Here is a 25,930-nt window from a genome sequence, read left to right as displayed (position 1 = left end):
GTTACTGAGTTTCCCTTTAATCCTTTAAGGAAGAAAAGAAGGTCAAATACTATAGCAGAAGTTGGGGCTGAGGTAAAGGTGTTGGTGGTGAGGTAGCTGATAAGACACCAGCCATTGTTAGTCCAGCACCTTGTGCTGCTACTCTGTAAATGCGGCCCATTATCAAAGAGTTAATGCCCTGTACCTTACTAATAAGAGCTGGCAATCCTGTAGGTTTGCCTTTGGCTCTTAATGAGCCTGTACTTGCATAGTGAGTATTGTATTGTAAAATAATTGTGGGAATTGTGGTTCCACGAGGCTTTTCCACAAAATCTTGAAATGGGAGTCTGGTTTGTGGACCTGCTGCTATGTTTTAGGCAAATGCTTTAATTATTGAACCATCATTCCCTCTACTGGGGTGAATCCAGAGCAAGAGGGTATAGCCTGACTGCCATGTTGTGAAACACTACTGTGTTGCATCTTTTTGGGAAACTGGTTCTGCAGCATTAGTCATGATGGGCTGACTGTCCCATGCTGTTTCTTCATTATGTTAAAGTAACCACATTGCATAAAGAACTTAAGATCAACAAAACCATCCCTTTATTAAAGGGACACCAGTAAATTAAAAACATAATTCTCTTTAATCTTCTGATACTATAAGACTTGATAATAGATCTTGGAGAAGATTGTGGAAAATCTGCTTTAAATACAGGAGTAAATGACACATAGAAACTTTAACAATAGTTGTTGAGCTTACCATAATGAAAGAACACAAATAAAACTTGAAAATGGTAGTGGAACTATAAAGTCACAGAATTCTTTGTGCCCCCTGCTCTCTGATCTCGGCAAACTGTGTATTTATTTCATGAAGCAGAGCTAAAGTTTCTTTCTGTATAAATGAGAGATAGAAGTAAAAGGAAACGATATGTAAGCACCTTCTTGAAACTCATAGTTGTAGTATAGTTACAACTAAGTGATGAAATCAAAAGCTGTCTCTGGTCAATGTCAGAGACCTATTTTGTTTCATGAAGTGAACTGCAATGCACCACCATCTAGTACTGGAGAAGGTATGTGAGAGAATTAGTCTGGCTTATGAACTGGAAACACTAGTTGTGAGGCTACAGAAAGCTTTAAATGGAGCTTGTCTCTCTCCTTCATGCTAAATGGAAACTCCCGTGAAGCAGTGGTCAGGACCCTTCATAAAGAAGCACTAAACTCCACTGGCTCATGTGGGAGCTGCACTTGGATAAAGAGATGGTTCCTATTGGGGCCAGCCAGTTTTTGAAGCTGATGCTCTGCTGGGAAATTCCCCCTTGGCAAGGGAGGCTGGTTGGACACAGCTGAAAAGGAGGTGTTCCAGATGGAGACGGTCCATCTTGAAACAAACACAAATACACTAATGAACTGAGAGAGTTAGAAATGGCAGAGAGAGAATTAAAGCTGAGAGAAGAAAGTGCAGAACCAGTACCATGCTTCTTGCAGTTGTGTGCAGCATTGGCTGTATTGCCTGAAGTCAGACCAATATCTTAAGGTACAAAATGTTCTTAAAATAACCTTCCAGCTTATCTCTGTGTGCAAGTTGTTTATCTCATGTTGACAGTAACTTACTCCTCTTCTGAGCAATGTTAAGTACTGAGCTGTTTAAAAGCTAGCAATCATCCTTTCTTGGTAATGCTCTGCATGTACTAAACCTTCCAGGTATTGAGTAATATAAGACTGTTTTGTTGTGTTAGATACTTTAAATGTGACCTGACATGTTGATAAAATGTGGCTTTTATTTTTTTTGTATCTGTGGGGATGTCCAGGGTTTTTTTCCTTACTTTAAAGTAGGAAGCACTGGAAAGAGTTGTTAGAAGGGAAGAGCCAGCATTCAGGACATACCAGAAAACCTGGAGGAAGAAGAAACATCTCTTATTTTTGTTGTAGAAGAAACCACTTCTGAACTTTGTTGCATTCAGATTGTGGGTCCTGCTGCTCTGAACCTGAAAGCATGTTCAGATGTAGCAGAGGCCAAGCAGCATGGTAGGAAAGCTGAAGCTGGAGGCTTTAGGATATAAGAAGTTTAGGCAGAAGGGGAGTTGTGAACACCTGTGAGGGGAGAGGAGAAGCCTACCAAGAGGCTTGAGCATTTTAATATGCTGCCAAGTGTGCATCATCATCTGAAAACCAAGATCCAGCATGTGACCTTCCTATTGCAACCAGAGTGGTCTCATTGCTTTGCAGGAACAATTGCAGTGTGCTCAGCCAGCTCCATAAATGACTGCTAACAAGTTTGGTTGAGTATTTATTCTGTCCTGCTGGAAAGAGTTAGTTAAATGCCTGGAGTGAAGCTGCTTTCTTTGAGCTCACATGTCAGTTGCAATAAGACTTTTAAATTAGTAGCACAGATGGCACTGACAAGGATATCAGCATTTCAAACTTGGAGAAGTCTCCCATTGTTTGTTCCAGGCCATGTTTCTCTGGGCACAAAGGCTGCCCAGTGCCTGCCATGTGGACTCAAGGGCTTTGAGTGTTTTAGGCTCAATACAGCAAGACCAGCAATGCTGCAAGACTGCTTTTTAGTTTTACTCTGTTTAGCTATGCTTGCTGCCATTTTCGTTACAGCTATACACAAAAGCGAAGTCTGGTATCTAAACTTCCCTATGCTTCATGTATCTTCAAAGAAACTATTGAATACACCTTGCAGCTGCAAGAATGTGCTTATACCTTATAACCATTGAAGTTGGACTTCAAAATAAACATGTAGAGGTGTCTCATGGGATACTTACAGTACTTAGTGCGGTTGGTACAAATAGTTAAAAATGTATGTACAGGTCACCTTCTTCCTCAGTTAACTTTAAAATGTTTTTCAGGTTCTCTGGGACAGGTCTTTTCTCCAACGCACACTTTAAATCTGGGTATTTTTTTTCAGGTCATGAGTTTTCACTCTGATCTTGAACCAGACTTCCATCTCTAACTCTTGAGAAGAGGGCAGCAGCTTGGTCTGGCTTTCTTAAAATTGAGTCTTTCTTAAGCTAGTGCCTTCCTGTAAGAGAATCTCCCTGCTCAGCTGCTTTTTGTGCCTGGTGCTGAAGATGTAACTTCTCCCTGCTCTACCAAATGCCTTTCTAGACCTAGATCAAATGGTCTATATTAATGTAACTTTGCTTTTGTACCAAGCATTCTATAACTGCAGGCCGAAAGCATTGTGTTCTCTTTGTTGACATAAACAGTTCCATGATAACTTCAGCCAAAAACTTGAACTATGCATCATGTGGGTGATGTGAATAGCTGAGCCTAGTGAGAGTTGAGTACGCTGCCTAGTATGTGTGAAGGTTGGTGTTTGCAACACTTGCTAGAGTCTGAGGTCATCTGGAGATTGGTAGCCTGAAGACATTTCATCATCTGTCATGGAACAACACAAAGCTACCAGTGTAAATAGGACACACTATGGTGTTTCCCTCCTATCTTCCCCAGAGCTCTGTACCTGACAGGACTCTTTCAGCTGCTTAAACTAGGCTCTGCAGTTAGGTATAGGTAGTAACTACTAATTTAGCATGATGTACAGGACTTGGAATGGTGCTGTTCAGTGAAGCGGGGGGAGTAATGGAGTTCTTTTATGCTTGCCATGGGCAAGGCATCCCTCATGCAGCTGAATGCATGACACATCTGTTTTGTTCAGAAACTTTAGGGTTAAGAACTGGGTTTGCCTAACAAATTGCATTTGGGGGTTTTGTCACTTATTCTCTAGCTGCATTTCTCTGGGTCAGTGACAGTGTTTTCATTGTCCATTTAGAAGTTTTAAGTTGTGAGATGTCCTTCCTGTAAGTTCATAATCTAAGTGGGTAGCCTACCTTGAAGAGGGATTTTTAGTCCATCAGCTTTCAAAAGCCCACACTTATGTAAATGAATTTGCCTATATACCTTCCTCCTTCTCAGTTAGCTTATAAAAATATAAAGGTCATCGGCAAAGAAGTGCCTAGCTTTTATTTTTGTTAGGCTTTCTGAAGCATTAGATTCAAATTTAACTATCTTTAAGTTTTTAGCTTCAGCATTATGAAAGCTTGTTGAAAGCTTGTTGGTATTCTGTATAGCAGGTCAGCTGTTTTCCATCCTACACATCCTACATCCTTTCAGTTTTTTTTTCTCCTTGCACTGTACTTAAGCTGTTTCTTTCAGGATACGCAAATGTATGTCTTGTTACTGAACTTCATAGAGGTTGAATATACTGAAATCCATGCCAGAAGCATTAATAACATGAATGCCACTTCAGCTCAAAGATTAAATTTGCTCCTCAGTTAGCTGGTCAAGCTATCCAGTGGGCATAGCAGGGCCAAGAAGTGGCTGCTCTAACTAATGCTGAATAGCAGTTGTACAGTGCTCTGAGCACAAGAGTAAAACTTTTTCACTTACTGAGCAGCCATCTGCTAGAGGCCGTAATCCAAAACGGGGACCAGCCTTCCTAATGGCATAGTAGGAGGGAGAGGTTGGGCCAGTGTGGACACCTCTGAGGAAACCAGGTGCAGGAGGTAATAGTGTTGGCCTGAAACAAAAAAAGCAAACCCAGCCCCCTGCAGCAGTGGCCTTGGGAGCAGAGTTGGGTGGTTTTGACAAGGCTTTGCACATGTCATGGGGAAAATGCAAGGTTATCGGTAGCTGTCACCAGTGAAGTGCAAAACTTGGGACTCGCAATATATTGTGGTAAAGGCAAAGAAGAGAAATGTCTGACTTCAATTAGGCTTAGGCAGGCGCAGTATATAAATGACAATGAAAAAGTGTTTTATTTGTTTTCATAAAAGTGTAACTCCTGTCCTTGCCCTCATAATAACTTCTGGCCATGTAATGCGTCAAAGGTAGATGCACTTGAAATAGTCCAGTCTCTTCTGGTTTGCTCTCTGGACCACGTGGAGCTGCCTCAATCAAAAGCAGGGTTTGCAAATTACAGCTCAAATTGTGTTCTCTGGGATTGCAGTTGCCTGTCACCATCTGTGGTCTCCATCACTACATGGGACATGATGTATTGCACCAATGTTAACTGTTTGCTTGCTTGTAAATACTAAGAATGTCTAGCAGTTGTTTTTTTTTGTAGATTTCCCCCCCCCCCCGGCTACTAAGTAAATGTAAAAGTCAAATTAATAATTGGGATTAATAAATTGTTTAAACTGGTCCTTGAGTCTCTGGGTGGGGAGATGGCTGCCAAAGAAAGCCCTTAAACAGCTTTTCTTGGAGTGGGAAGCCACACTTGCCTCCTGCAAGAAAGCACTGCCATCAGAGTAGAGCTGGGGAAAGAGGGGAGCCTTTCCCCCTAAGAATGAAACTAGAGATTTCGAGTGGTTTGTGCTACTGTCAAAGAACACTCCTTAAAGAATAATCTGTAACATTTTTACTAGAAATAGTACAAGTTCACTTTCCCTGTCAGGCTGCTGGTCCTCCCATGACTGCTTCCTGCTGTAGCCAACAGTGTGGGGTGCAGGGCAAATCTAGGAAGTGACTCGTATAACCCTCTTCAGAGTTATACCCAAACATCACAGGGTGTTTGGGTTTTCAGTCCTGGAGGTCTCGGCTGCAGCCAGCCAAATCCAGTCTGGTTTTCAGACTGAGCTTGCATAGTGCCAGCTGATGGCTGGTGTGGAGCTCCTTTGGAAGGAATTGTGGGGTGAGTTTAGTTACTCCAAAACAGTTTGGCAGCTTAGCAGGTTGATGGGAAAGACTTAATTAGTGGGTGAGCTGTTAACCTGCCTTGTAGGGCAGCATTTTCAGTTGCATAACTGAAATCAATCCAAGTTCCTCTGGTCACAGGAATACTAAAACGCTTGGGTTGGGGAAGAAAGATGTCTTGCCTCCTGTGTCACTTTATATTAAGCGCCTGATTTTTCTGTGCTGCAGCTTTCAGCACGAAGCTGAGTCTATGCCCTGAAATGGTGTAGAAGAAAGTGGAAGTGCTGTATTTGTTACTTCCAAGTGCTTTAGCACAGTGAAAGTACATGCTATTAAAGGAATCTGTACAGACACCAGCTGGTTTCTGGCGATGGGGTGCTGCAGCATGGCTTTTGCCATAGGTAGGTTGTGCAGTGGCAGAGCTCGCTGGTGCCATACACCCTTCCGTGGGAGTGGGAGATGGATGTGAAGAACACCCAAGCCAAAACACCCTCCCCACCTTGGTGCTGCGGCCGCCAGCTTGGAGCTGCGTGAGCCAGAAGAGCAAGTGTGCAGTGCTGAGCAGAGGGGGCAAGGGGCGGAGGCTCCTATTTTGGGGTTTTGCCTGTGGTCACATGGTATTTTAATCAGTTGTATGCTTTCTGCAGCCTCATTTAGCCTTTGGTGAGCAAGGGAACTAGCTAGCCAGCTGCTCAGCGTGTTCGAGGCTAACGGCTAGTTGTGCTCTTGGAGCACTACAGTCAGCCCGGTGGGAAACAGACTTCTTCTTGGGCTGAAAAATGGAAGTCAGGACTCTAGAACTGCAACTGAAATGTCTTAAAACAAAAATGTGATCAAACCTCTCAAAGGTGAGCAGCGTACCTAATTTGATGAAATAGATTATTGCATAACTATTCCTCCAGGTACCTGTTTGCCCTAACAAAAAACGGGGATTGAATAAACTTCCGTGAGGAGGAAATACAGCCTATTAGCAACAAGCCCAAATCTTAAAACACTGAGTATGTGTTTAAGATTTGGGCTTGGTTCTCTCTAATCAGTTGCTGAGAGGTCCTGAACAAACTGCTGCTGCTTGTGCCTCCTTTCCTAGGAGGTCATGGGTGTAACGAAACTGCATTCTGTTAGGTGCTAATCTGCAGATGAAGGCTGGCCCATTTCAAATGTGAAATTCCTTCTGTACTCATTAGCTGCTGAATTTTTGTAATGGAAAAGCACAGGCTAACATCCAAACTTAACCTTGCGTTTTGATATCCTTAAAAGTTTTCCTCTATATTCCGATCATGGAAAACGCTAGTTAAGTAGCCAACTCTTGTTATTCTAGGCAGGTGTAAATTCCCAAACAGAAGGTCTCTTTGCATATGTATACATGCTTCTCTTCGCTGTAGAAAATGATCTGTAAAATGTACTGTGCATCACATTTGTGGATAAGGACCATAAGCCTGTCTAGCACTAATTTATTCTGAAGGGCAGCTTAAATAGAATGCTAAGACTCCATTTAACCGAAAGACAAAACCAATGGAACTTGTGTGTGGTGGAAGGTAGTATCCCAGCTTGGCAGCTTTTGTCCTGTTATATGGTCACTCACTGATACCTGGCTATTTTATGGTTATCTCCTGCTTCTGAAAACCCCTAGACCTAAAATACTGCTAGCAGTAAAACACAGGGGTGATTCCCAGAGCATGTGCAAGACTTGCTTGCTCTTCAGGTGAATAAGAATTTAAGCTGAAAATGAAAATGTTGTACTTGTGAAAGCTGATTTAACTTTCCCCTTTTGTTCTCTTTCAGGTATCTCCATCCAGAAATCATGAACTGGCACTTCCCACTTCTCTTTGCTCTTGGGACTTTAACATCTGTATGTTCCCAGTTCAGTTTTTATCCTCTGGAGGAACTTAGCTCTGATGTTGGAATCCAGGTCTTCAACCAGATAGTGAAAGCTAAGCCTCAGGACAATGTTGTTGTTTCTCCTCATGGGATTGCATCAGTCCTGGGGGTGTTACAGCTGGGTGCTGATGGCAAGACAAAGAAGCAGCTGACAACTATGATGAGATACAGCGTAAATGGTCAGTGATTCCTAAGGTGATTTTGGCTGTGGTTTGTCAGAGTCCTCATGCTCTTTTGAGGTGGCTTTCGAAGTGTGGTAGATAGCATCATGCACCAGTTAACTCTGTTTACCAAAGCACAAACTGGACATGCTTGAAGTTAATTGGTAATTTGAGTATGGACATGTACTTATGCTTGAACTGGCTTATAAGCAGCTTTATTAATGACTCCAGGGCCTTGGCTAGAACTGCCTTCATACTTTCTAAATTGATTTTCCAGAACAGTGTGAATGGCAGTCCAGTGCCAGCAGTACGCAGGAAGGCTTCAGTACCCCATTGCAGGCTGTACTAAACAGCCTTTAATGTGCCACTCATAAATAATGGGGGAAGAGAATACTTCTCATCACCACATGGAAAGCAAGGCAAACTCTAACCATTCAATTGATAGTTTCACTCTGATGCTCTTCAGTTTTGTTCATTTGTGTTTCTGCTGTCAGTCTCCCTGAATCTGTAGTCCTTGTAGTGCCCTCTTCTTGCAACAGCTGTTTCTGCTTGTCTCTGTGCCTGGTACTGCATGCATTTGTGTTTATATTCATCTGCCAATGTCTGCCCCTTGAGAGGGTGTAGGCTGAAGGCTCTTGCTGCTTTACTTTGCATGCTGAGTATTTTGTGAGTGTTTGCCAGCAAGACTTAACATCTTAGTGCCAGCATACTGCCTTACTTCAAGGAATAGGAAACCCTCCAAAGGTAAGTGCACATTTAAGTCTTAAGCAGTATTGTCATATAACATGTTGTCCTGTCTTCATTTGCTTTGCTGTTTTGGTTCTGGTTTTAAAATACAGCAAAATGATTTCTCAGCTTAAGATCTAAATACTGTAGATTGAAATCTCTTCATGGAATAATCAACTTCGGGAACATCTTAATGCTCTAAATAAAAACCTTGCAAAAATTCTGAAGCATTATATTAAGTAGTTTAATTTGGCCTGCAGGCTTCCCAGTCCTAGCTGTGAGACACAGAGGTTCTCAAACTCCTTAGAAGGTAGCCAGTACCTTATTACATGAATTTGTTACTGGGATTGCTACCTATCTCTGCACAAATCTCCTTTGCTCTTTTTCATGATTGCCTTGCAGTCTTTTGGCAACTACAGCAACTGCTTCTTCGGAAAGTTAATAGTTGGAAAGTATTTAATTTATCTTTAGCTGTCTTTTAATGCGATCTAGCAGCTGGAAGCAAAGAGGAGAGCCAGCATCATGAGACCAACCAGCTCTCCCCAGACCACCAGAAAGTCCTCCGTGGACCACCTGTGGTCCACAGAATACAGTTTGAGAACCTCTGTTATGGTATGTTCTCCGAAAGAATTTACCCATAATATTGGAGAGTGAACATGTAGAAATTCATACAAATGGTACTGCTTAAGCATTCATAATACATGAAACAGCAAAGCCATCTGAGGCTTTTTTTTACATGCAGCTACTAGAATAACTCTGAACTAATTTATTCCCTTCATATCCCTAATATCAAGTTTGTCTACATAAGGAAGCAGTCTGGAAATATTTCCCCCTAAACTGTTTTGGGAAGCAGAGGGAGCCCATTAATAACTGCTGTGAAAACAGCCACCCAAGAATCCTGTTCAATATTATGGCTGAACACAAAGTTGCTTGCCTAGCAATAGCTTCCCTGTGTAGACAAGCACTGATTCATAACAGGGAGGACTGGGTATGGTGATCACAGCAGTTCTTCTGTGCTGCCATATGCATTCTCTTATGTACAGTGAAGGAGCTAGCAAACACTTGATGATACAAGCTGCTTTCAGCTCCTAAGCATCTTGACTGTAAGCACTAGAACCTACTGCTTTCCTTTTTCTTTAAAAGCAAGCTCCTATTAAGGGGTTGACTCCTGCTTGTAGTTGATTTAGGCCAGCACCTAGTCTTCAAGGAAACAAGGACTTGAACATTGCCATAGAAATCTTCACAGCTTCCTTTATTCTCTAATAAATGGGAAGGAAAGATGGTGAGAAAACAACTTTTGCTTTGCACTCTGAGGTTCAGGGACACCTGCAGGCTGGTAGCAGGTGAGCTCTTGACTTTCTCACTGTCACAGAACTGACAGGTAACCTGGACTTAAGAGATACGCTTTGGAATAGTCTGCTTTGTGGAGGAGTGTGGTTAGGAGCTCCACACTAAGACTTGAACCTCAATACTATTCCCAGCACTTTCTGTAGCATTTTGAGCAGACAGCTAGCTAGAGGGGCAGCAGGCATCACAGTGAAGGTCATGTTTTTTGCTGGGAAACAGTAGCCTTTCAGATGAGAGATCAGAAATGGGTATTTGGAAGGCCTCTTAGAATGCCTGCCTTGGTCTCCTTGTGTGGTCCATTACTTTTTGTGTCATTAATAGTTGCATATGCAGTAATTGTTTGTTCATCATCTTATTCTAAATTAAACTTGCTGTTCTTTCCAACTAGGAGTTGGTAAAGCGTTAAAGAAGATAAACAGGCTCATAGTCTCAAAAAAGAATAAAGACATTGTTACAATTGCTAATGCAGTTTTTGCAAAGAATGGCTTTAAAATGGAAGTGCCTTTTGTTACAAGGAACAAAGAGGTGTTTCAGTGCAGTGTCAACAGTGTGGACTTTGAGGACCCAAGTGCAGCATGTGATTCCATCAACCAATGGGTGAAAAATGAAACAAGGGGTGAGTATTGGTGAGTGCTTTTTTGTGCATGGCAGGATGGTGTCTGAGGCCTATCAGATTTGGATGGAAATACTGGGAAAGAGAGGGGAGGTAGAAAAAGCTCTGCCTTGCAGCTGAAAACAGTCTTTATGCTGGTATTAGTGTGATGTTCTAGAGCTCATGGGCCAAGAATCTGCAGTCTTACAGCCCCAGCAGATGTACCTGTCTGGTGGACTTAAGGGATGTGTATAAGTCTGTGTGTATGCTCATTTGCCTGTGGGATCAGGGAGCTTCTACTGTTCTCTGCCATTATATGACTATTGATAAATCCAAGCTCAATTATCTTGGAGCTATGCATTCTCAAACATAAAAGATGCTTTCCATTTGACTCAGTAAATCAGACTGTTGGAAAGCTGTAGACAGTTCATCTTTTGTTCTTACTGCCCTAAACTCTTGCAAGGTATGACCATGTTCTTGGGAATCATGTTTAGTGGAGGGTCTTTAACCCTGCCTTGACAAAACTCTTCATGGTTCATGCCTCTTGGCAGCTAGCTGTTAAGGTTACATGTGCTAAAAAATCATGTATTGCAACTTATTAATAATCTAGGCAAACTATGTGCTTTGTATATCTTGGTTAAAACCAGTGCCTCCTGGATGTGAAGAATGTTAATGTTGGATGTTTGTGAAATACGGCTGTCAAATTCTTTCTTAACCATGTCAACCAGTTTTGCGTAGCAATGTTGCTAGGAGTATGTTAATGGGAAAGTGCTTCAGCTAAAACTGTTACCATTGTAACATAGTCTTAGATCTGTTCACATGCTTGAAAGGGTAAGGCTCTGTTAGTCATAATGTCAGTCTATCAATTAGCAAGATATGTTGGCTAATTATCCCAAAGGTTTACTTTATGACAAAGAATACTGTTGGCTTTATGACCCTTGGGTGTATTTCCCCATGAAGAGTTGGCACACTCGCAGATCAAGAGGCCTAAAGTAGTATGTGCTTCAGGTTCTTAATGAACAGTTGGCCAGTGTTATGACAGCAAATACTCAGGCTTCATTCATTTCTTTACAGGTATGATCGATCAGGTTGTAGCTCCAGATGATATTGATGGCAGTTTGACCAGACTGGTTCTAGTAAATGCTGTATATTTCAAAGGCTTATGGAAATCACGATTTCGACCTGAAAATACAAAGAAACGTCCGTTTTATGGAGCTGATGGGAAGACCTACCAAGTTCCTATGCTGTCCCAACTATCTATCTTCCGCTGTGGTGAGCTCAGTAACTACCACTGTTCATAAAATTTGCTTTTTTTCCTTGAAACTGAAACTAGAGTTTGCTGTATATGTGGTGTTTAATAGTATTGCTTAATCTAGTTTATGTAGGAGGCTTTGGATTACAGAAGTATCTCATGCAGCTGAGGTATGGATGAGCTTGCTGTGCAAGGTATTTAACAGTTGCTTAAGGTTCAATACTCTGTCAAAGTGCTTGCCTTATCCTGTTTCCTTTAGAAAGGAAAACCTGAAGTACCCAAACTGAGAACTTTGCATGTTACTTAAGCTTTGCAGTAAGGAGAAATCTTTATTTTTGGAAGAGCTGAGAATGCCAACAAAACCAGAACCCTGAGGTTTATCTGGTGATGGGCTGTGTATGAAAGAATAGAATCAATGTGTTTTGCATAGAATCAATCTATATTTTACTGTCTGATAAAGAAATGGGACTTGCATACAGTCCCCAGTCCTGTGGGACCCAGAGGAGCACAGGGCTAGTATGTTGGCTATATTTCAAGGTGTGAAGCTGCTCCTCAAATTCAAATCGAGTCACAAGTGAAAAGAAGTTCAGCAGGTTCAGCCAGACTTTCATCAGAGACTCTCAGAGCTGACATAGGCAGCTTTGTGACTGGCAGTGTACATCAGAGCTTCAGTGTTGCAGCCCTATCGGGATTTTATCAGTCAAAGTGAGATTGAAGCTCTGATTAAAAACTTCTGGTTTGCCCTTCCGAGAGCAGTGCTGCCTGAACTTGCTTCCATGTATGTTAAATACAATCTGAGAAATAGGCCTGAGAATAGAGTTTACTAAAAATCAAAAAACCAAAACCCACTGTGGCTATAAATGTCTAGTTTTATTGTCAGTAGTGCTCAACTAATATTAGTATTTGTGTTAAACAGCTGTGACTTTGTCCCAGATCCATGTATTTAGAACAGGTGTGATGTAATGCTTTCAGATAACTGCTGAAAGTGTGAGTTGGGTGAGGCAGAGAAGTATATTCGACTTATCTCTGGGGTTTGAAAGAAGTTCATGACTAAAGATGTGCTTTAGCAAGGCTATTTTAAAGGCTTTTGATTCTGATGCTGATGGAAAAAATCCCTTATGTTGGTTTATGTTAAGCTAGAAAATCTATTTAAGCTAGAAAGGTACAAGATAAATACCCAATCAAAAATGAGTCCTAACTTGGCAGTATCTCTGGATATCTGAACGCAGGGCTTCTGTCTTCTCTATGCTTGCAAAGGGATCTTTAAAAGTATAAATTTCTTAAGCATCTTAAATTCTATCAGTTGACTGTTTTGGTATGCCTCAATAGTCATGATAGTAGTACATAGCGGACAAGAAAAGTGGTACCTCACTGTTAGACAGTTTACCTTTTGTCACTGTCCTGTAGATGACTTAGATAGCCAATGTTTTGATCTGTAGGCCCCAGTCTGAGAGCCACTATCAGGCTCTCAGGAAATAATCAGACTGCCAAGCTTGACACAATTCCTGCAAAATAAATGCAGTATTGTCAGTTTTCTAGCAATGTGAGCTCAGTCAAGGCAGGTTACATGGCCCTGGCAACAAGATTAAATTTCTAATGAAGATGTCAATTTTCAGCTTGGGCTGACAAGTGCAGACTTAGATGAAGAAATGGGAAAGATAATAAGATCTTATTGCTATCCAAAAACTTTCCCAGAAACCTGTGTGTAGTTAAACTGACAAGTTATCACTTGAAACTCCTATAAAAAGAAACTTTTGCTTCCCAGTCACGTGCCAGAAATTTCACTGTAACCAAAGGGAACTTTGAAGAAGAGGTCTGCTCAAAGACAGTCTTACTGGCACTTGCTGTAACTCGGAGGCATTGCTACCTCACTCCTTCTCATCTAATTGGCCTCCTGCACTACCTAAAAGTGGCTGCTCTCCACTACCTTGAAGGACTTAAAGCTGCTTCCAAAAGAGATCCTTATTAAGCAAAAATATGAAGTAAATGCAACAGACTGCTTCAAACAGGAGCTCCTCCAATAACTCTTGGAGGAAAAAGAGCTTGTCTATAAGTTCTTTAGTTTGGAACATAGTCTGCTGGTTTTGTTTGTTTTTTGTTTCTCAGTGCTCAGTTGGTTTTGGTACAGCTAAAATCCAACTGATTCACAGACCTGCTTATTTCTAACATGAATTGACACTTTGGGCTGAGAAGGTTTGTCTGGGAAACAGTATGCCTATCAAACTCAAGTGAGTATTTGCTTCATGGTGTCGTCCTGTTTTTGTTTTTGTCAAACTAGCATCTGTACAGAGCCCATGACCCCTTTCGAAGGGCTGTCTAGCAGGAAAGCAGGCAGTCAGTTACATTTTAGTCAGTTTTAAGATGTGGGCAAAACTTTCCAAAAGACTCATACAGCAGTAGGTGTCTAAAGGTAAAATAGAGATTTAAGACTGGAAGGATTATGGCTTATTAGCTCGCCTTAATTTTTCAGGCACTACAAGTACTCCGAATGAGCTGTGGTACAACATCATTGAACTGCCATATCACGGTGAAATGATAAGCATGTTGATTGCCTTGCCTACTGAAAGTACAACGCCACTTTCTGCTATCATTCCCCACATCAGCACCAAAACAATAGGAAGCTGGATGACAACCATGGTAGCAAAAAGAGTGCAGGTTATTTTACCTAAGTAAGTACTAACATGATCCATTTCTTCTTCATGAAGTGTTTTGAGGGTCATATATACATATCTCTTCTAGTACAGGAGAAACAGTTTTTAAGACAACTTTCCTACATAATACTGATGCATTCTTTTTTGCTTGTGCCAACTAGATTTACAGCAGTAGCAGAAACAGACTTAAAGGACCCTCTGAAAGCACTTGGTATTACAGATATGTTTGACCAGTCGAAGGCAAACTTTGCAAAAATAACAAGTAAGTTTGGGTTGATAGGGGTTTTTTTGGGGTGGTGGTGGGTGGGTTTCTTGCTTTTTTTTTTTTTTAATCCATGGTGGTCCTTATTTATAGTTTCTGGCACTGAATAAGGGTCTCTTATAATAATGCAGTTGTCTGGTTTGGATAAATGTTATCAGGACATTCGAGCAAGTTCTGTTTTGTAGCCAGCCAAGCATGGCTGCTTGGTCCTACTGAATGCTGCAATGGCTCTCTTCCCCTGTAAATCCTGCAATGATTTACAACAGTAAATCATCTTGGTCAGCTTCTTAAGATTTGGTATTACAACCTGAGGGTCTCAAGCACTGTCTAAAGTCTGTGGCAGGACTTCTAAGAATACCATACCTTGGACTGTAACAAATATTTCAGCTGCAATATTTAGCTTTTCCTTGAAGTTCAATGACTTGAGCTGTAGGAAAGCCTAGGGACTACACTCCTGGTTTAAGGGACTGGACCAACCTAGAGCTGTAAATGAGGTGTAGACATTTTTGAACTTGTGGCTCTTAAAATGTCATTTTATTTATGTTCTCTGCTCCCATTAAATTCCCAATTTAGCTTCTATAGAGAGATCTAACAGAAAAGCCTGCTTTGTGCTGGTGTAATTTGAAAACAAAATCCTGTGTTTCACTGAAAGCAAGATGTCTAAGTGCTTTTTTTCTTGTCCTGACACAGAGCTAAATGGGAGTGTAACTTAAATTCAGATAGCATATTTTTTCAGTCACTTGCTTAATTAAAACTAAAAATGCAAGTGAACACTTCTAACTTAAACCATGATCTAAAACCTAGTAAATGGGTTAGGTTATTCCTTATTATTTGTAATTACTTAGTGACTGTATCCAAAGATATTACCAGTAGTGTTCTTTATTGCAATTTTGGGATTTCAGCAGGATTGTAGCAGCTTTTATTATTCTGAGCTATGCCAGCCTAGCTGCTAGCTAGAAGTTACTTCAGGACTCTTGCAGCTGGTTTCACTGAAGGTGCTGTTCTCCTTGGGATTTTCAGGAACAGAAGGTCTTCATGTATCTAATGTTCTGCAAAAGACAAAAATTGAAGTTAGTGAAGATGGAACCAAAGCTTCTGCAGCAACAAGTAAGCATCTGTATTGTTAGCTGTCAGACTCGAGGAAAACTGTATAAGGCTATACCACTAAGCAAAGACAGCCCACTTTGAGATCACTGCAGGAATGTGCTTTGTCATCAGATCAGTTGACGTATTTTATGTAATTTCTCAGGAAAATCCCAATTTGCCAGTATTGTTCAGACCACTGGTATCCTCTAAGAAATACAAACAGGCTTACTTCTAGAGAAGTGTCTCCTAATAGCTAATGCTTTGGCCACCAGTGTAATGTTCTGGTAATCCAGATGTTGAAGAGGACCAAGCTACTACATCCTTTGGGTGGCAACCCAAGACTTCCAGCTTTCTGTGAGTCCTGTGATGTCTTTTTAGAATGGTTCCTGTAAGAATAACCTGTGACCTGTGGTGGTTTAAATGTCCACGTTGGTAGGTTTTAGGCATTTATCTTTACCTGTACAAGCGTATAGTATGCACTAGGAAACTTCAATTTTATAGAGTATATTATGTGTTACAGTACTTGCTTTGTCTAACTTTAAACATTATCTTCCTTTCAAGCTGCAATTTTAATAGCCAGGTCATCCCCTCCGTGGTTCATAGTAGACAGGCCGTTTGTATTTTTCATCCGGCATAATCCTACAGGTAAGCAGCATTTCTGTGTACTTTTTTGCTTAGAAGTTGAATATCAGCATGCAACAGAGACAAAAGAAGTCTGATGCCATTTAATTACTATCGGTTTAAAAAGAAAAAGTCCTACAAGTATATTTTTATGCCTTTAATATTAGATTATTTAGAATACAACTCAGAGTTGTCCAGTTAGTTTGAATAACCCACCTACTTCATATTTGGATGATATATGTGCAAGTTAGTAGGGAACAAGATGCAGCTGCCAGCACCAGGGGAAGAGCAGGCTCCTGGCATCCTGGCAGCAATCCTCATCCCAAGGCTCCACAGAGCATCAACAGAGCTGTGTCTCTAGAAATACAAGCTGGTCACTTATCCAAACATATGCTTCCCTGGGCTCACAGACTTGAGGGAGGCTAGACAAGACTGACGAGATGGCTTAGCTGTGCTCTGTGGGCTTTATGCTTTCATGGAAAAGTTTAACTGTGTCTATAGACTATGGTAATCCTTGTTTTCATTTCATCCCTCAGGTACAATCTTGTTTATGGGACAAATAAATAAACCTTGAATGTGGAGAAGACTTTCTTCAAGAAGTAAACATTCATGTGACACACCGGTGTTCTGTTAAATATTTTGTACACTACTCTTTGACTTCACTCAAGAGCTAGTTTTAACCACTGACTAGGTTTTGAAACAGGAGTCGATGTAGTTGTGGCTTTGTGGGGAAAAATACAGATTGAAAACTACAGTATCTCTTCAAAATGTCTAAAAGATTCTCTAAACTACTGAATGGTTACCTATGCTAACAAACTTTTGAGCTTTTTCTGTATCTACTAAGAATTTTATGTATGGCTTTTGTGAGAGGATTTTAACAAAGAATGATAAATGTTTCTATTAATGTTGGTTTCTTCTTGTGAGTGGAAAAGGTCTAATTTTGTAGATACCGCCTATCAAGATTACTTTTGGTTCTTGAGTGTCTTGGTACCTGGATATTCTTGGTAGAAATAGATTAAAAGTTCTAGCAATTTTTATATAGTGCATGTATCACTGAGAATTTTAAAACTAATGTGGTGTTCAGTACACATCGCATTGTCCTGTCTTATTGTAATGTAAACTTGTCATTGCTAGTATACACTTTCTATTGGATTTAAATTTTATATTTGTTTTTGTACAAAGGAAAAATAAAACTGCATTATGAACTGTCAGTGTTGTGGATCATGGGTGTGCTGATGGGTATTTGGGTCCAGAGCCCTGTGAAGTACTTGTCTGAGACTTCCCTTTAAACAAGGCGAAAGAAGGGTGGATTTGAAGCTCTGCGTGTGTGTGTGTGTGTGTGTGTTTGGGGGCTTGATTATTCTGTGGTATTTTTACTGCCTGGTGCTTATTGACTTCAGCAGAAAAGGTATTCTGCTGAGGGTGAATTATCCATAGGTTCAGTATCTGAAGAGTAAGCCTTAGTTGCTATGCCCAAGTTACTGCTAAAACTGCTGTGTGAGGACATCTTGATATGCTTTTGGGGTGTTTCTTCCTGCTTGCTGTATCTAAGTTGCATGCACATTTGCATGTCCTCAGCTTCTTATAGGACTCTCTTGAGTGCAAAACCCTTCAAAAGATAAGCAGTAAATCCCTTTGTTTTACCACAGATGATTCTCTGTTTGTAGGCATGTTGTATCGCTCCTGTGGCAGCAGAGGGATGTGGATGGGAAAGGTAAATCTTTGCTAATAGCTGCCCTCTTAAAGGCACATTGACAGTGAGAGGAAGCTGGCTGATGTGGTCTGTGGTCCTGCTCTGTTTGGCAGACTTAGCCCTGGTGTAAATAGATGACTACTGCATAAGCTGGAGGATGAATGAGCATTGAGCCTCTTCATCAGGTAAGAATACAGGATGAAATGAAAATGCTTCCAGCATAAAACATCTGATCTGTCATGGATGGCCAGTCATAACCCAGTACAAAACCCAGGATGCACTTTCACAATGTATTGCCACAGATAATATGTGGATACTTAACTTGGTAGGGGGAGGGGAGTAACAAAACAGCTCTACAGGAAGAATGTCTGGCTCTAACTGCTGGCCTTTCTTCCTGTTTCAGCTGATTACTGGAACATCGAGAAGAATAAATCTGTCTAGCTGTCTTTTATGGGATGTATTAGCTGCCTGCCACCAAATCCTCATAAGCTGAGAGGGAAATGCTCCTGCTGCATGCTTTCCTGTGGAGCTGCACAAACAGGGCTAAGTCCTCTGCTCTCTAGAGAGGTGAATGGAGAAACCAGCATGATCTCATCCTGTCTTGAAGAGAAATTGAGCCATGCTGGGGGGCAGGGGACCACAAAAAATCCCCACGCCTTTATGCATGTGACTGATGTAACTAAAGATGCTGGTGCTGAGCAGGAAAGCTTTGCTGGCTAGCCTCGCATAGCCAGGCTTGCCTTCAATTTGTTGCATCTCACAGAGGGAAAGAGTAAAAGGAATAACAGAATTGTCACTGAGTTTTGTACAATTACAGCGAAACTTGTGTTGGTTTGTCTCGTATCTAGCTTGAGTATGGTTTCTCCTGCAAAAATAGAGGAATGTTGCCTCCCAGAAACTATATAGCTAGGACCTGAGCTGGACTTCAGAAGGCATAATGCATGTGAGAAGTGACTGCTGAGGTGCAAGTTGCCCTCTTAGGGCTCTAGAGCAGCATGGGATTGTATTTCAGAGAAACAGCTTGCTATTTTTATGTAAAAATAAGCTTACAATATGAGAATTAATTTTCCAGTTGCTTCTACTTGATGTTTGTGGTAAGAATTCAAATATTAAGGGCTTGGCATTCAAACTGAGCTCCCGAAGGGCTTCCACACAGCAGCAGTGTGTGCTCTGTGCAGTAAACCAGCTTGGGATTAGAGTTAGGCAAGAAAAAAAGCAATGACATAAGTTTTCAGACTCTCCTTAGCACAGTTTCTCTGTAAATAATTTCTGTTGGTCCTGAAATAATTTGCAAAATAAGATGATTGTTTAGAGTGCCAAAGAAAGAGTAACTATGGCTGTTTCCTTTTCCCATCCAGGCTAAAGCTGGACAACGAAGAGCATGGCTTGGCAAATGTGAACTGGCTTATTCAGCCTGATGGGGCTAGGACTAACTGCCCAAGCTGAGCTGTGAGCAAACTGATGGGGAATGTCACATGTAGCAGCTACTTGAGAACTTCAAGGTTCTGCAGGACATGGGTGAAATATGTCAGCACTCAGGAAAAAGCTCTGACATTCTTATGCAGTATTTAGCTCTTTTTCAATGCTGGGGAAAAAGAAGTTTAACAAAAGCAGGTTCGAAGTAAAATGCTGATGGCTTGCTTATAAACTATGTAAAGGAAGTCAGGATGAAGGGAAGTGAAGTAAGAGCCTGGGAAGGAGAGGGTTAGGTTAGCTGCTAAAATCTTCCTTTTTAGTAATGCTGTAAAAACACTGTCTGTTCTTCAGCCTGGGAGTTGATTCATATCAAATTTCTAGTCCTGCTCAATGGAGTAACTAGAGTTCAGTGTGATGTTTTAGTGGTAGGTCTGTGCCTACTTTCGTCTTATTAACCCTTACGGTAGCAGTCTGTTAGCTGCTTCTGAAAGGCTTTGGGGAATCTGCCTGAAATCTGCAAAAGTTGTCTGGTTTTGCATTTTCATTTTTTTGTTGTCTCTAGGAGTATCGAGCCTAAGGAGGATGCTCATGCTGCTTGGTTCTGCTTTGATCTATTCCTTCTTTACGCCCAGCTGCTTTGCAGTTCAACTTCGTCTTCATCGAAAAGCCAGTGTGGGTTTGGGCCTCTGAGCAATGTGACACAGACAGCCCTGCATGCTGCTTGAGGGCAGGAGGAGTGCTGGGGAGAAACTGTCCTCAAGGAAGAACAGAAATAGTGAGGCTGAATGTGTGAAGCTTGTAACTTAATGATGGATTGGTAATTTCAATCAGGAACATAACTGTCCAGAACTGCAACTCAAATGATCTCATTCTCTATCTGCTGTTGCTGGCTGCTTTCTGTAGGTTTCTCCATCTTTAAAAGTGGAGGTAACGCATCCTTTGTCTGCTTTTCTGAGGTGGAAAGCCCAGGGAGACTGTAACTCTTAAGTAATATGAGACTGAAGCCCTGGGTAGGGAATAGTTATGGAAAATGCCTGTGGTTACAATTGCTTTAGCCTAGAGACTAAGCAGGGAGGCAGAGTTTAGTAAAACTCACCCTATGTTTCCTGAGCCAGATTTGTAATGAAGTGGTTATTCATGAGGTAATTAACAGCAAAAATAGCAGGCTATTAATCTGCTAAACTGTGTCTCAGCTTTGTTTTCATATCTTCAGAGAGCTCTAAAAAGGTTGCTTTTCTTTCACAACTTCCACATTTCATTAACACTTTGTAGTTTAAAAATCTTATTTGGTGGACAGAATGGGGAGAGGAGGGAGGGGACAGATCCTCAGCCTTTGTGAACGGATAACTGCTTTCATCCCTTGGTATCACACTGAATTCCCTGCTGGCAAGCCCTCTCCTGACAGCAGCCTCTCCTTTAAAACCAAGACTGCATTGCCTGCCAGCAGCAGAGTGGGTTAATAAAGATGAAAAAGAGAAAGAAATTCAAATACCTCTTTGTAAGCAACGTTCTGAAGACTCCCTTGTGCTTCAAAGAGAAAGCCCTTTAGCTTAGCCCCATCAATTTCAGCTGCATGTATTAGTAATGCTACTACTACCTGTAGTGGTTGAAACCTGTCTAACACTAATGATTCCCATTATTACTGTGGTGCCAGGAGGCTGTGATAGTCTCATGTGCTGGATGTGACACCCAGGAGGAGACAAGCCCCTACCTAAGTCAGTAGGGGAACATGAAGGTAGAAGCTGCAGAGGGTGATGCCGGAGGCTGGTGCTGAAGCTGGCTTCAGACTGCAGTTGTCCTTGCTCTCGGTTCGCTAGGCTTGCTGCTGTGACAAAGTAGGCACCATTCACTTACCAGATGACAATTTTCTGTGAGCCCTTGACTAATGATGCTTTGTGTGCTGCAGGGACATGAAGTCCTGTTGAGTGGATATTGCTAACTCACAGTAACAAAGCTAGCTCAGTGCTGCTCTGCTTTCGGTGCTCTCCTTCCTGAAATTGCCAGGGATGCAATTTTTGCTTTCAAAGCCCTGGTGGGAATGGGTCCAGGGAGACTGGACCCTGTCTGGCTTGCATGTAATGTGTGTGTATTAACATGATGCTGACATTTCCATTCCAATGTACCTCCAACACATTATTAGCCCTGAGCCTTTCCTGGGCTAAGCCTATGGCACCTCTCTTGAATACTGGATCTGCACTCCTAATGCACCAAGTTCCCTGTAATTAAGTGAACCAGCTCCTGAAGGGTGTTTGTGCAATAGGGGGAGTGAATCAGATGCTTTTTCCTTTGGGGCAGTGAGCACCTGGAGCCTGTGGCTATCAGTTAATTATAATGGCTTTGAGCCACCCTGCCTTAGACCAAAGGGCTGGGCATGTGTCTGTGGTTCACAGGCAGCATTTGTTTCACTTCCAGACTAATTTGTGCTGTCTGATTTGGGATCTGAACAGATGGTTGAGAGTGGGGAAGGCAGTGCTATATCTTAGGCTGTATCTCACCAACCTGGGCTCTTCTACCTTCTTGAAATGGTTGAGGTGAGGACACTGGTGCTATAGGCTTGTTCAATGTGGCTGATGCCATGGGCTGATAGATGCATGCCCATGGGAAACACTGACCCATGGGCATTCTTGCAAAATGCTCCTTCCTCTGCCTGGCTGCTGTCCTCAGCAAGAATCATGGGGCTTCTGGTGGAGCAGGGGCAGCACATGCCCCTTTGGGAAGAGGTGCCATCCCCAATGCTCCTCTTTGTACTTAATATATATATAAATATATATGTATACATAAAATAGAGGGGATATAATTTAGATAGCTTTGTTCTCATTTATTTCTTGTGTTGGAGCTCTTAAAGGATGTTCTCTAAGAACCAGGGTCACGTACAGGGTGAAATTCCTGCTTTGCTGGCATCTCCACGTGGCAATATTTCAGACGGAGCTTCCATGTTTCCTGTCACTGTGTCTTATCTGGACTTCAGCAGGGTGACAGGAGCGGCCATCACTGTGGTCCTGGGCCACATGGGGCTGCAGCTCACCTGAACGTGCACACATATATCACCTTTTTGATAACGGGCTCTTTGCTTAACCCAGAGCTGTGGAGCCTGAGCAGCACCTCTGAGTTTCCCTACAGAGCCTGCCTGCAGGAGGGGGAGGCAATGCTCTGAGCTGTTCCTGCAGCTCCCACTCTTCCTAGGCAAAGTGGCTGCTTTCCCAGCTGTTTTGGGAGGGCCTCTTCCTCTTCCAGGGGTTCACCATCCCAAGGCAGACAGCTTGAGTGAGAAGCCCTGCAGCAGGGTGCCAATGGCCAGGATTCTACTCAAAAGCCCTTGCCTGCTTGCTGTCCCTGTTCCTGCACACTGAAGTGCTGGGCAGCAGTGCCCTTCCCGGTGGCCCTTATTGATATCTTGGCGCCCATGTTGATCTCTGGTGTGATGGGGCATGTGGAGGAGAGGGGCAGTCAATTCTGGGGAGTTGCTTTACCTTTCCATCTTGTTTTCAGGGATGCCTGATAGCTGACACTGTGCTAATTATGCCTGGTTTAAAGAGGAAGGCTGTGGAGCAGTAACCTGGCTGATGGCTCTTAGCCTGTTAAAATGGGCTGCAAGGTAAAGTCCTCTTCCCCACAACAGAGGCCTGTATGGAGGGTATGCTGGACAACACCTATTTCTGTTAAAGGCAAAGGTGATGAAATGTGCTGTGTCCTTTTCCTCTGGAGGGGCAGAAGCAGCAGGGGAAGCAAGGGCCATCACTATGTAAAGAACAATACAAATGTGGTCTTCTCAGGGCATCGCTTTTATTAACAAAAGAACAGCTTGTGCTGGATTTCTGCTGCAGAAGAGCTGGCGTGATCCAGGTGTTGTGAACACAAATGGAAATCTTGTCACTCCAGTGCAACGTGCCATGTGGCTTACTTACTTGGAACAATATGCCTTAGAGCTAGACTGACCATTATGCCATGCCTATGGCATGAGTGATTAGTTGGGGGGGGGGGGGGGGGAGGAAATGCCAGTACTGTGTTTTGTGACTGTACAAGAGGCAATAGGAGGCAAGCTGAAGAAAGGGAGGAGGAGGAAGGGTTTAGCAAGGAGCATCCAGATTGCGATTCTGGAGGTGGAAAACAAGGTATTTTCACATCCCCTGTTCCTGCAGAGGAGCTCAGAAAGAGATGGAAGAGCTGGTAGAAGAATATGATATACCTCTGAGCCAAAATCCATTTCCACCATAAGCCCAAGTCAAGGCAAGCAGGATGAAGAATACCAGATGATGAGGCCAAAGGGAATATCTTACATGAGAAGAAAGGAAGGTTTAGAAAAAGAAGGCTACTAAAAAAAAACTCTTAACTACTACTCCTCATCAAATAAAGTCTTCAGATAGCTGTTGTTGAAAAGACTTGTGTGGATGTACTATTCTATAGCTCCATGTTCATACAGAGTCCCTGCTGTGAAGTCTCTGTATGGGGAGGATGCTGCCTTCCCCTCTTTTCTTCAGGCAGAGAGCCAGAATCTCACTTCTGACAATTCACGTGAGTTAAGCAGCTCAGGTTTATAAATCAGAGCAGTAGGCATGTATAAATCTGAGCGGGAGAAAAATCCAAAGAAGCATTAGGCAACAAAGTGCTTTTTGGTGGCTGCTTGGATTAGGAGAGAATTATTAGTTCTGATCATAAGTATGTTGACTGGGCTGAGCACCGTGTTGCTGTTTGGAAGCCTGGGGAAACCTTGAACAGCAAACATGGTCCAGGCCTGAAACACTGTGCTTGAAGGATTTTTAGATCCAGCTGTGCCGTCTATCTCACCTATGTAGTTACTGCCTGTTGTCTGTACTGGACCGATTTGTTGGACCAGACCTGGAGTAAAACAGTCATGTCCCTGGTGACTGAGTCTGAGTGCCATACAGCCGGTCCCCCCTTGCCAATGGGGTTCAGGCCAGACTCTCACGGCGTTGTAGACCAGCCCGTTACCTAATACACTGTTAGGCTTACCCGTGGAGCTTCCGGTAGAGGTGGCAGGAGGAACTGGTAAATGATTGCAGCCGTTCCTGGTGGTCGTGTGCAGGCAGCATTCCCGCGTGCACGGCTGAGCGAGCAGCTCTGCGGCCTGCTGGACCTCAGCTCTGGAGCACGTAGAGCAGTAAAGCACTGAGAGAAACCCTAAAGCTCCCTCTAGCGTGCAGCAAGTGTAAGGACTGTAGATCTGCAGACGGGAGCCTCGAAGGGAGGTTGATGTTTAACCCAAGGGGATTCAGTCACCTGCATCCCTCGGATGCTCGGGGATGGGCTCTGGGGGTAGCTCTGCGTAGAGATACTGGTTTTGGGAAGAGCTGTTTCCTCTGCACCTCCTTCTCTGACCTTTCCCTCTGAAACCCTGGGTGAACGCTTGGACAACCCTGGAAAAAGTGAACATAGTCCCTTGTTACAGGGACTGTTATCTTGCCACTTCATCTTATCTTATCTCAGAACCATGAGAGATGTGAGGTAGTGCATGGCTGGACTGACTTGCTGCTTGCTTTGGTCGTGGTGGTGGTGCAAACAGGGTGATGGGGGAAAAAAAAAAAAAAAAGAACGGGTTGAGGAAGGAAAAGAAATATAGAGAAAAAGCAGGTTATAAATTTAGGAACTGGATTAAAAGAGCGACCACCAGAGAAAGAAAAGCACTATGACACTGGCATGAGGAGAGATTGGGAAACAGGGAAAAGCTGAAAGCAAAGTGCACTTAACCACAAGTATTTTAAAAACTTCAAGTTGGTCCCATTCGTCCTGAGTCTGTTTCTTTTAGTGTCTATAAGGAAGCTGGGAAACCCAGTAAAACAGATTAAATTCCTCTTTTTGGGCCGGTAAGGGGGAGATAATTGCTGTCTGCTGGCCGCTGTCCGCATCCAGGAGTCTGGGGAAGCCTCATTCAGCTTCCCTTGCTGCAGGCATGTGGCACTGTCTGTGATGGCTCATCAGATGATACGATTCCCACCACTGGGTCAAGGAGGTTTGTCCTCACCTCTTCTTGTACCTCATCTTTTTGGGTACAGTACTGTCTGGGATGCCCTGAGCACAAATAGCTTTGGATTTTCACACAAGTTTGTGTGTATTCGTTATATCTAGACACACCGCTGTTCAAATATTTACGTATTTGCTAGACCTGGGATCAGAAACTACATCCCTGCTCCCGGAGGAGGGTCCTGACCAATTCAAGTATCCTTTCCACGAGCCCCAGGCCCGTCGTGACAAGCAGGAGCTTTGGATCAGGACTGGACACAAAGGTGTGAGCACCACCACTGCCATTGTCACAGCACTAGCACCGAGGGGAGGGATTTTGCTGTTGATTAACCAACTATGTCGACAATAGTCCCATGCACTTGGACACTAAGACAACAGCCAGCTGCCTAACAACTTAAACGGTGAAGGCTTACAGTTGCTTCTAGTTTAAAAGGCATAAAGAAACTAGCTAATATACTTCCTGTGACTACACATCCTTTCTCAGTCCGTATCCCTCTGTTAATTAGTCCAGGGGGAATACTCTTTTCTTTGTGTCCTTAGTGAGACCCTAGGCCAGGCTGGGCAGTGAGGTGGCTCCTTGGGCTCTAGAGTGGTGGCAATAACTGTATTTAACAGCAGTGTGGTTTGTGTACGGGACAGCACAGCCAGCC

At 42.7% G+C, this 25,930-nt stretch overlaps 1 protein-coding gene across 3 annotated transcripts; it reads left to right on the top strand.

Moving 5' to 3' along the window:
• The first annotated feature begins 7,377 nt into the window (after positions 1-7,377).
• On the top strand, positions 7,378-17,403 carry SERPINE2 (serpin family E member 2). 3 transcript variants are annotated; one of them, XM_057417166.1, is made up of 9 exons: positions 7,378-7,673; positions 8,874-8,993; positions 10,117-10,344; positions 11,395-11,592; positions 14,043-14,241; positions 14,385-14,485; positions 15,506-15,592; positions 16,133-16,216; positions 16,729-17,403. In XM_057417166.1, exons 1-9 carry the CDS (start codon positions 7,418-7,420, stop codon positions 16,764-16,766), a joined length of 1,311 nt encoding a protein of 436 aa, XP_057273149.1. In that variant the 5' UTR covers positions 7,378-7,417; the 3' UTR covers positions 16,767-17,403. The 3 variants fall into 3 exon arrangements, with proteins under 3 accessions (XP_057273149.1, XP_057273150.1, XP_057273151.1); XM_057417167.1 differs by having other exon boundaries at positions 7,397-7,673; positions 8,877-8,993; XM_057417168.1 differs by lacking the exon at positions 8,874-8,993 and having other exon boundaries at positions 7,397-7,673.
• Positions 17,404-25,930: the final 8,527 nt, after the last annotated feature.

Source organism: Pezoporus wallicus, unplaced genomic scaffold (assembly GCF_028554395.1).
Source record: "Pezoporus wallicus isolate ANWC-B61680 ecotype Strahan unplaced genomic scaffold, APGP_CSIRO_Pwel_v1 contig_360, whole genome shotgun sequence".
Lineage (NCBI taxonomy): Eukaryota > Metazoa > Chordata > Aves > Psittaciformes > Psittacidae > Pezoporus > Pezoporus wallicus.
This window is presented reverse-complemented; position numbering and strand designations above follow the sequence as displayed.

What these genes read in the sequence shown, in the direction of transcription:
- SERPINE2 (XM_057417166.1), top strand. Translation starts at nt 7,418, where the DNA reads ATGAACTGGCACTTCCCACTTCTCTTTGCTCTTGGGACTTTAACATCT. An exon ending in GTTTGAGAACCTCTGTTATG is followed by an intron (nt 8,994 to 10,116) that starts GTATGTTCTCCG and finishes CTTTCCAACTAG; the next exon opens with GAGTTGGTAAAGCGTTAAAG. An exon ending in GGTGAAAAATGAAACAAGGG is followed by an intron (nt 10,345 to 11,394) that starts GTGAGTATTGGT and finishes ATTTCTTTACAG; the next exon opens with GTATGATCGATCAGGTTGTA.